Source organism: Echinops telfairi, unplaced genomic scaffold (assembly GCF_000313985.2).
Source record: "Echinops telfairi isolate 266 unplaced genomic scaffold, ASM31398v2 ScPeMD7_3533;HRSCAF=4204_0, whole genome shotgun sequence".
NCBI lineage: Eukaryota > Metazoa > Chordata > Mammalia > Afrosoricida > Tenrecidae > Echinops > Echinops telfairi.
In genome coordinates this window covers 65,141,558-65,152,643 of record NW_022107431.1, presented here as the reverse complement: position 1 = coordinate 65,152,643, position 11,086 = coordinate 65,141,558, and the positions used below count along the sequence as shown (strand labels likewise).

The window sequence follows — 11,086 nt, the reverse complement described above, 5'->3', positions numbered from 1 at the left end:
CAGGCTGGTGTGCTTCTTCCGTGTGGCTTTTGTTGTCTCTCAGCTAGATGGCTGCTCGTTAATCCTCAGGTCTTTAAGGCTTCAGGTGCTCTATCTTTTGGTAGCTGGCAACCATCAGCTTTCTTCACCACACTTGCTTGTGCACCCTTTGTCTTCAGTGACTTCAGGTGTTATATCTTTTGGTAGCCAAGCACCATCCGCTTTCTTCACCACATTTTCTTGTGCACCCATTGTCTTCAGCGATTGTGCCAGGCAGGTGAGCATCTCAGACTGCTGAACTGTTAGAACAAAGTGTTCTTGTGTTGAGGGAGTACGTGTGCAGGGGCCCACTGTCCATCTGTTTTCTTAATACTCAACCTATAAATATATGTACATAGATATATTTCCCCCTCGTCATATATAAATATATTTACATATTTATATGCCTGTTTTACATCTTTATGACTACTCTTTGCCTCCTAGTTCTTTCCTCTATTTCTTTGTACTTTCCTTTTGTCCCACTATCATGTTCTGCTGTCATTTGGGGAGACACGTTTAAACACATTTTGCTTTGGGTAAAGTCCTGGGTATGTATGAACTAGAATACTTATTTAGTAGCAAGCTACCCTAATATCTTTAGAGAAGAATATTTGCAAATAATTGTAAATGGACTTCATGAAATTATAAATTAAAATAATAAAACATTAAAGCTGTAAAAGGTGGCAGGATTCTTTACTTCACATCCTTCATCTCACAAGACCAGAAATTTATTCTACATGGTTTTAGACCAGTATTCTAGTTGGGCAACTTAGTACAGAGCCAAAATAAACAGTAGGAAACTATGCTTTCAATGTTGTTCTCAACAATTATACTTTTAAATAGCTCGCCTAGCTAAAGAGGTGACAAATACTTGCATTTCTGCCAACGGTGTAGGATGTCCATAGAGGCATCAATATGCCCAGGCTGTATCCACTCACAAACTGGTGCTGATAAAGAAGACACACGGTGCTGTTCTTCTGGAGAACCCGGGGTCGTCCGTAGGGTAAAGTGGCACGCTTAATGCTCTTCTCTTTGAGGGCCGGCAGATGAAACAATTTAAATACACATAGTTAATTTACAAATTGATAGAAATGATGATACAATGATACACTCATCTAACCCCTTTTTCCACTTAATCTTGTGAAAGCTGTTTTTAACTATCCAGAAATTAAAATAAGCTTTAAAAACCACCAATGATAATAAAACTATTAAAGCAAAAGGAATTTATTTCAAGTTTTGACTGAAGGATGAATGTCGTGTCAAGATATCAAACCCACTGCCATTACGTCGATTTTGACTCCTAGTGACCAGATTTCCAAAGCTGTAGACCATTTTGGGAGCACAAAGCCTCTTCTTTCTCTGGCCGAGCAGCTGGTGATCTTGAATTGTCAATCGTGAGATTGGCAGTACAGCTCTTAGTGCCCGGCTCCTCAAGAGCATGCTTTTTAGTTAGTACTTCAAACCGCATTACTAAGACAATTTAAAACATTATTTAAGGACTTATTCTTCAAGACATGGTTCAAAATGTAAACTTCCAGGATGATACAGAGCTGCAGTTACAAGAGTCAGGTGAGTGAAGCAATAAAACATCGCTCCATTTATAGTGGCCTTGGAGTTGGCTCTATCCCAGTGGCTCTCCACCTTCCTGATGCCGCAACCCTTTACTACAGTTCCTCAGGTGGTGGTGACCCCCAGCCATAACATTATTCTCATTGCTACTTGCTACTGTTATGAATCGGGTGACCCCTGTGAAAGGGGTCGCGACCCACAGGTAGAACTGCTGCTCTAACCTATGGTAACTTGATTCATCAGACGGAAACACTGCCCGGCCCGCACCTTCACTGGCATAACAGCGGTAGAATCTGTTCATTGTCTTTTTTCAAGGCTCAGGCGCTTTACAGAGTTCTTCATATACCGTATATACTCGAGGATAAGCCAACCCGAATGTCAGCCAAGGCACCTAATTTTGCCACAAAAACTGCATAAAAAACGTACTGAAAAATTCGGCTTAGACACGAGTATATCTGGTACATCATCATCTCACTTACTCTCATATCACTCTATAATTAAGACTACCTGCTTATTTCACAGATAAGGAAATAGCAGCTTATGGAGAGCAGGTAATTTTATCATGGGCACACATTTTCTAAAGTTGGATTTAAACCTAGATCTGCCAAATTCCAAAAGGGCTGTTCCTAACCACCATACTTTTCTACCCTAGACCCATCGAAGAACTTTCTAATGCAAACAGTTACAGCAAGGACTTGGCCAAGGTTAAATCAGAATTAGTCTAAAATTCCTTTTCTATTACTGTAGGGGTGAGGGGTGGAGGGAAGGGAATCAGCCAAGTAATGGGAGAACTAAAGGTTATATTAAAATGATAATGAACATCCTATTTGTAAACTGAAGAAGTTCATTAGTTGTCTACATAATCCTAACTTCCATTGAAAAGAAATGCCTTTAGACAAATGAAATCCATTTATAATCTTTCATAATGAATAAGATTCAAGAGAAATAAGACCTCAACAGGTATTTTCAATGGAAATCAGGTGATCCTTTAATAACCTTCAAAAATCTCTGAATTATCGAAACACTACCATCGTGTTCATAAACAGTGGTTCAGCTCCCACTCAGCACATGGCACACTATTTGCACTGTCAGTGTCCTCTCAGGTTCTTATGATGACCAGTCTAGGGTATAACAAAGAAATCTGTATGCTTCATCAGGTGAGCCCTCACTACTCCATTGATGTTCCTGGCTAATCTCAAATAATGTCCAGGCATCACAGCTCAGCGACTCTCACTGTTGACAGAAGTCCTGTCTCCCCATCCCAAGCTTGAGAGTAACCATGTCTTCTCACCTTCTGCTGTGGTCAAGTTCAACTGTGCCTGTAAATCCACAATTGGTACAATCTGAAAAAAGAATAGTACAGTTTTAAGGATCAAAAGACCTTTTGTAAAATGTTGTAAAATGGAATGTGTACTGTTTAATGTAACATAGATCAAAGATAACTTTTTAAAGCTTTGTATGAAGTGAGTTATTTTTCATGAGGAGGATAAAAGGATAGGATGGCAAATGTAAAAAGACAAAATGATTATCGTAAACATTACTAGTAACTAAAAAATTAGAACACAATTCCTTTCCCACTATTTTTATCTTTCCTCCTGCTATCTTTAAACAACCATAAATCTAAAACAAGAGTTTAAAATGAACCACTTCCCCAGTTTCTGTCTTACAGCATCTATGAATTTTGTTCATACCTTTTCACATATTTTTATCTTTTTCATATTAAGAATGGAGTAGGAAAAGAGCCATCAACCCCTTTCCTATCAAAAATATTTCCCCTAAATACAAAATAGGTTGGGATGTGTTTCACAGAGGGATATTATGATTGGATTACTACGTGCCAAGGACTTCACTACAGGATGACAACATGGACTCTCTTAGCTAGGACATCTGGGGGCTCAATTCGATTTCTTCCAACCTCCGCCTAAGTCAAGTCACAGAGGTTGTGGTTGTGGGGTGCCATCAGGTGATGGCTTTTTGACTCCCAGTGATGGGCTGATAGTGACACAGTCACTGCAGAGAGGAATAAAATAGAAGTGAAAATACAACAATCACGAAGTGACCTAACCAGCAACTGTTTCTCCAGCACACGCCGTGTAGCGGGCTGTATGAATACATGCACGCTGGGGGTGACTCCCCACCAGCACTTACGGAGGCACTGCAGGAGCAGCCAAGGTTCTCTCGGCTGGCTCTTGTGAACGGGCACTGTGCCAGGGGCTGGGCTTCTTTAGGATGCCTTGGCGTGTGGACAGGACGCTTTAGAAGGTGGTTAAGACTGCCATGAGTTCCGTTATTAGAAGCAGGTTCCAAATTCAGCAAATCTACATAATGTCAAGAATGGTAAAGAGTTACTTCATAGTTTCAAAATGAAGCCAGTAACAGATTTGCAATACGATTTTTATTTTTAAACCGAAACTGTCAGAGTTCTCTGGTTTTCCAGAAAATGAAAGTACACAAATTTCCTAAGCTTCAGAATATTTTGGATTATGCTGTCCATGTCTCTATAAAACTCGATGACTTTTAAAGTACAAGTATGTGTCACTTAGTGCCCAGCCACATGTACATTTGTGGATTTATATCTTTTTTTTTAAAAAGGAAAGTAGCTCTCCTTTTATTCTTTCCCCCCATGATTTTAATGTCCTCAAACCCAAGTCTGAGCCGAATTAGATCTCAGGTCGGGTTTAGGCAGGTGAGCAGAGGGCATGGTGGTGGGCGCGGGCTCTCAGGTTTGTCCACTGGGCAGGTGGCAGCAGCGCTGATTGCTGAGCAGCCTGGATTGGCTCTTGCTTTCTCCTTCCGCTCTCGGCCTCCCTGCACTGGAGCCTGCTCCTCTCGCTCCTGACAGCAGCTCCCGCAGCGGCAGTGCCAGTGATGAGGACGAGCAGAAGCTGACTCCTGTAATTTTAATAGGGCGTTTACACAACATCCTATCTCACAGAACATGTGTGACCATTACACGGAGCCTTATTTCATAGGGGGTTACAAGGTGGGCTTAGAAACCACAAGCAGGTCCATGGGCGAAAAATAAGGCTTTCTGCTGCTCCAAAGATGCATAGTCTTTGAAACCTACAGGCGCAGTTCAGCTCACTCCCATAGGGTCGCTGGGAGTCAGAACTGACTGGGTAGCAGTATTTTGTTTTGTTTCTTTAACGTTTCTGTTGCAGACATTAATTGATGTATATCTCTTCATGATCGTCATCATTTGCTGGATTACTCTATGTGTTAGTATATATTTGCTTATTTAATCCTTAAGAAAACTTAGTAAGTCAAGTTTTATTGTCAATATTTATGAATAATAACAGTGCCTCACCTGTGGTCTCAAATCTTATAGAACTAGGTCAAGGATATGGAACCAGCTTTTTTTTTTCTTTGAAACCAGCTTTGTCTGTATCTAAAGCCCACGCTCTTAATAATAAAATCAACAGGAAGCATTTATGCAGCAAAGCACTTACTATGGGCCAGGTACTGATTCAAGCGCTTTAGAATAGGTATATTCCCTCACTTAAGGTGTATATGTTCCCACTAAAAGAATTATACCTAGAACATATTCACAGCTTTGTAAATTCTCAGTGTGTATCAATCATAAAATAGAATAATGTTTTAAACACAGTACCCCACCACAAAGGTTAGGTTATACAGTGAATCGCACAGTAAGCTGAAATCTCCTAATGGGTACTCGTCCACGTCTTTAACATGGACCAACGTTGCCATCTGTTCCTCCTACGATTGCCCACGTTTCACTGGCTCCCTTCCGTGCAGTGCTCTGAGTCAGACACATACACACTGGAAACAAGCTGTGCGTGTTCCACTTTCGTCGTTTGCAGCCCAGTACAGGAAACATAAGCAATCAACTGATACGTTTGAAGTTTGTTTTTGTTTTCTTGCAGTGACTCTAGGTCCGGAAGAAGAAAGGTAAGAATGTGAGGGTCTGTCTCCACCACTGTCAACACATGGCGCCCACCTCGCTAATCCTATCCCATCTCCTCTGTGTGCAGACGGGATTGAAGACACCTGCTCACACTCACCACACATCAAATTATAAACTTCAATATTTTCAAAGCTGTCAACTTCAACGCCGTGCTTGAATCCAGGTCCGTAGCCGATAAAAAGGGCCTAGATCCAAAAAGTAGCAGTTTTTCAGAATAATATTGCAGCCATGTACCTAGTTGTTTAAAAATGAGGCTGTGCACACTGTGTGGGTACACACACACACACACACACACACACACACATTTACACTTTTTATACTGAGATAAGGAAGAACTGCTCCACCCAATGAATTTAGGTTATTATTGAATCCAATTACAGCTATGGTCTAAAGGGAACCCAGTGTCTTTTTCTTAGCTTTACAACAATTCTTTAGACAATCACAAGAGAATGGATGATAAAATCTTTGTGCCTTAATGAAATGGGATATAGTTTCACATTGTTCACTTCCCACAGTTCCTGTAAGAGGGGGGGTTGTCAAATTAAAATATGACTATGAATATATCTTGAAAATGTTAAAAAGCAATATAGATCTATTATCTTCTTTCAGAACATAAATATGTCTCTTCTCACCTGCTAAGTCCCTGGCTTTCTTATGGGTGCAAAAATCAGTGTAAAATGACTAATAACAATGCACTGAGGACACCAGTTGCTGTTGAGCTGATGCCTGCTCACAGCACCGCTGGAGAACAGACAGGACTGACCCCGCGGGCTTCCCCGGATGCAAATCTTTCTAGAAACAGCCAGTCTCGTCTTTCCCTGCAGAGTGGCTGGGGTCTTTGTACTGCTGACCTTAGCAGCTGACTGGATTAACCACTGTGCCACCAAGTTTCTTTGCTCAGGAAACAGAGGAGTATAAAATTGAATAAAAATTCTATTAATTTAGTTTGGAGGTTGAGGTCCTCCATCCATATTGAACTTGTTTTTATGCATGGTTATGTGGAATGGATTGTTTCATTTTTCTCCATATGGATATCCAATTTTCTTAGTACCATTTATTGAAGAGACTTTTTTTCCCTCATCATATGAACTTGCATCTTGGTCAAAAATCAGCTAACCATAGCACTGTAGGCATACTTGTATTCTATTTTATTCTCAATTCTATTCTCTTTTGTCTATATCTATTGTTATACCCAGACCAAGATACCCTGACTACTATAGCTGTACTGGCCGCTGTACTGGCCATTGTACTGGCCGCTGCACTGGCCGTTGTACTGGCTGTTGGTGTTAGGTACCATACTCTATGAAGGTATGTGCTTCACTCAAGATATTTAATCATAGTCTGCATTTTTCCGTCTAAAACTTTACACAGGCTTTTTTTAAGATAGCTTTAAAATAAAATATGCTTACTCACTTGCATATTTGAAAATAAGTTATCAGAGCCATGAAATCCATTTCCACAATATTTCCCCTCGTATGGATTCCTAATTTTAACACATATCAATGAATAATGTAAAGTTCACTCAGAAAACATCATTGATAAGCCTAACACAATAGATACAAGTAAAGCATACAAAAAATATTTTGTTAAGCAAATAAACTACTTTTGAAAATTATTCAGAGTTCACTTCTGCATTTATTTATTAGACAAGTAAATTATCAGACAGCCACATAGTACAGAGGGGAAACTACAGCTGATATTGTAGAGCTTATATCGTGCTACAGAGGCAGACCTGGTTTTAAGCTCTGGGACTGGTTAGCAGCTGTTAGTTCAATTATTAGACATGGAGATAAATTAAGGATTTGCTTTTGGTTGTAATTTTGTCATGTGGATTGGTGTAACTCAGAGACTACGTTCTTGGAACATAGTAGAGCGAGCGTCTCAACATAGTCCTTCTCCATTGAAGAGGAAGGACTGCTCCCTCTCATTTATTCTGCTTCCACACGCGGCAGGAAATGCAGTTCCGACAGAAGTGCAGCTCTGCTGATTGAATTCTGGTTCACAGTTTGGTTTTTGCTTCCTGAGGACATTTATTATAATATCCCTTCTGGCAACCATCAAAAGAGTTCATGATCAGGTTGTGAGATAGTAACACTATTAACCCCCTAGATAATTCATCAACCCCCAGTTGATTGATAGATTGTATACGGAGAATTTTAAATTCTATAGAGTGAAGATAACTGTTCATTATTATAAAGTGAAGTACTTTTGCCAGTTATTTGATAGACTTTTAAAGTCTTATTTTGAAAGTATTGAGACACGTTTATCATGTGCAGAAGAGATAAAAATGACACATGGAAGCTAATAAATAAGCAGCATAAGGGGTAAAAAAATCACTACTTATGTGGTGGGACAAGGCCTGGTTCTCATCTGAGGGTGACCCTCTCCTGTGTCTCTGGACCCATGTCTGAAGACACTCTGGGTTGTCACATATGGGATCGGGTAGAGCCTACCAAATATCCCACCATGACAGGGCAGTCCCCCTGACAAGAGTCGTCTGGCCACAAATATAATGGAGCTAGGATTGGGAAACTCCGGGCTAGAGCAAAGAGAATCCTATTTGTGCAGGTTTCCCATGTCTAGGAAGAGTCCAGCCATTACCATGAATTACTAAACTATCAGGCCACATTTACATAGAAGTTTGTCAGAACTTACAATGCAAGCTGCCACTGAGGATCCAAATAAAACGTCAAAGGCTCAATTCGGTCATTTTTGGCAAAGTGCAAACGCTTGGGTAAGAAGTGTTTTAAGTAAGGTTTAAAATGCTGGTTTGGTTCCAGGCACTGAAATTGTGAAAAACAAAGAAAAGAAATAATTCTAGGAAACTCTTCAGAAAAATGTCCGTGGTTTTCTAGAGTGAAGACTTCTGCCTTACAGACATGTCATTAGCATGTACAATAAGTCACAGATGCAAAAATAACTAGAAGTTCTTACTCTTCCCGCAGTGCTCAACTTGAATTTTACAACGGGATACAATGTTTTTAGTTAACTAATAATTCCTTACAGTGAATTACATGATGGTGACTCATAAAGTTCATGAAAAATGTAATTTAAAACCGGTATTTTTTCAAGAAGATTTTGAGGTACCCTTGTATTCAAGTTGTTGATGATTCTACTTTCAAATATCAATATTAGTAAAATTTTAAGAGTTTTATTCAATAGATAAAATAGTGGCGAAACAGGGAGGGTAAAGGGAGAGTGGGTAGGAAAGAGGGAACCGATTACAAGGAACTGTGTGTGACCTCCTCCCTGGGGGACAGACAACCAAAAACTGGGTGAAGGGAGACGTCGGACAGGGCAAGATATGACAAAATACCCATTTATAAACTATCAAGGGCTCATGAGGGAGGGGGGAGCAGGGAGGGAGGGGAAAAATGAGGACCTAATGTCGGGGGTTTAAGTGGAGAGAAAATGTTTTGAGAATGATGTACAAATGCGCTTTACGCAATTGATGTGTGTATGGATTGGGATAACAGTTGTATGAGCCCCTAATAAAATGTTTAAATAAATAAAATATATCAAGTGAAAACAAGGTGGTTTTCACTTGCAGGTAACACAGCATTATGACAAAAATCTAATTTTAAAAAACAGACATGAAAAAGCAAACGCTGGGAGGAAATACACCAAAATGCTCACAATACATATGACACCTCTATACATTTTTCTTTTATTTTTCAGAAAGTATCCTTTATGCATTATAAATGTTATAAGGCCAATAAGTAAATTATTTTTCAGACATAACAATAAAGATCTTTAAGAGCCAGAAAGCATTTAAATGTTATCCCAGATACTCAAAAATTCTAGTCCTACAATCCCAAGAACAAATATCCAAGAATTATTTTCCTAAATACATGTGCTATACAAAACTAACAATAATTAGATAATGGCAAAATAAGAATACTCACAGAAAGATTTCTTGCAATGCCTTCATAATTGACTGAAACATAAGAACAAACAAAGAATCAAGGGTTCATGGTATGCTATTATTAGAAATTAATACCAAAGCAGATTTCAAACAGCTTACGCAGTCCTTATATGGAAAGGAATGAAACCATCTTCGACGGTTGCCCGTGCTGCCCATGAAATCCTGTCATGTTGCTCAATGAAAGGCAAGCTACAGAACATCCGGCGGTCCATCCACCTGTGAATTCATTTATCGGTCTGGCCACGTAGCCATTCATCGGATTCTCTGCCAATCCATCTATCCAAAGATTTACAGACCTATTTATCTATCTATTTATCTGATCTAGTATAATTGCAATGTATAAAACTGTTTTCTTTAAAAACAAACAAACGTGTCTTGAGTCTGCATAGAAAGCACCTGGAAAGAAACATTCACAGCGTTTCTCTAGAGAAGGGAGCTGAGCTGGGACGCGAGGGTACTTAAGAAAGGAAAGCTTTCCCTTTTGTACCTGTATACTTCAGTATTTAGGGATAGGTTCCGAATTTCTAAATATCAAGACTACATAGACCGGAACTTAAAAATAAGGGCAAGGGGAGTAGTGTTGAAACTAAACTTGCATAGCAAGCCCACAGTATACTGTGTGATGCAGATCAGTAACAATTTTGTGACTTAGCAATCTTCAGCCACATTTTTCATAAATTTGAGAAAATTGCCAAGATAAAAGAATATGCTACAAACACACACACCGAGTGTGGAGGTGAGGCTTCAGAGAGTCCATTGAAAAATGGAACTCAAAGATATTGGCACTTTTCCATGAGCTCTTTGAAGCCCATATATAAATAATGTATGGTAATAAATAGATAATAATGTTGTGTGGTGTGTGTGTGTGTTTTGCTTACATTTGAAAAACCTCACGTCCTAATTAAGATGTCCTGGGGTTGTTAAGTGCTCGTCTGCTGACTGAAAGGTCATCGGTTAGAAGACACCAGCCTCCATGAGACAAAGATCAGGCAGCTTACTTCTGTGAAGACTGATAGCCTTGGAAGTCCCATGGAGTATTCTGTCCTAAAGGGTCGCTATGAGTTGCCATCAGTTCCATGGCAAGGGGTTTGCTTTTTTATTTGGGTGCCCTCAGCTCAGGCACCCCCTTGCCTCCTTCACTTGTACTGTAGGAGCTTACGCAATTGCATCCTGAACCTCACTGGGGACGGACACTGCCTAAGTCTCTTTATTTTTAGCTGATTTTATAGTAATCATGCACTTCCTTCATAACTTTTTTGAAAACCCTAATTAGATCTTGTCATGGTGCCTATGAAACCACTGCTTTGGTCACCATGTTAGCGTTATTTGCCCAACCATTTTTCTACAAGAAGGGCCTCTCTCTCTCCTTATGACTATCCAAAAGCATTTACTCAAATAGAGCACCACATTGCCCAAACCTAACCATTGCGTATGTGTGTGTTACATATGTTTATATATATATATATATGTATATGTATATAGTTAAACATAAAGTCTCTTTATGTTTCAACATTCATTGTAACAAAAAAGATAAAGTAGGTTTACCTTAAAGTTTCTGAAAGTTATAAAGGGTGATATTCAAAAAGTGGTGAGACTACCATGACTCGAATTCGACCTTGCAAGTCTGGCTAGACCAGAGGATGTACACT

General features: G+C 39.5%; 1 protein-coding gene across 1 annotated transcript in view; it reads right to left on the bottom strand.

Moving 5' to 3' along the window:
• The window catches only part of ENPP1 (ectonucleotide pyrophosphatase/phosphodiesterase 1), a 52,296-nt gene that overhangs the window by 14,350 nt on the left and 26,860 nt on the right, over positions 1–11,086 (bottom strand). The window contains exons 14-20 of the mRNA XM_045294309.1: positions 9,418–9,449; positions 8,168–8,295; positions 6,926–6,995; positions 5,610–5,697; positions 3,736–3,905; positions 2,879–2,930; positions 894–1,048 (exon numbers count right to left, since the gene is read on the bottom strand). Coding sequence (XP_045150244.1) covers positions 894–1,048; positions 2,879–2,930; positions 3,736–3,905; positions 5,610–5,697; positions 6,926–6,995; positions 8,168–8,295; positions 9,418–9,449 — 695 coding nt within the window. The remainder of the gene's footprint in view (positions 1–893; positions 1,049–2,878; positions 2,931–3,735; positions 3,906–5,609; positions 5,698–6,925; positions 6,996–8,167; positions 8,296–9,417; positions 9,450–11,086) is intronic.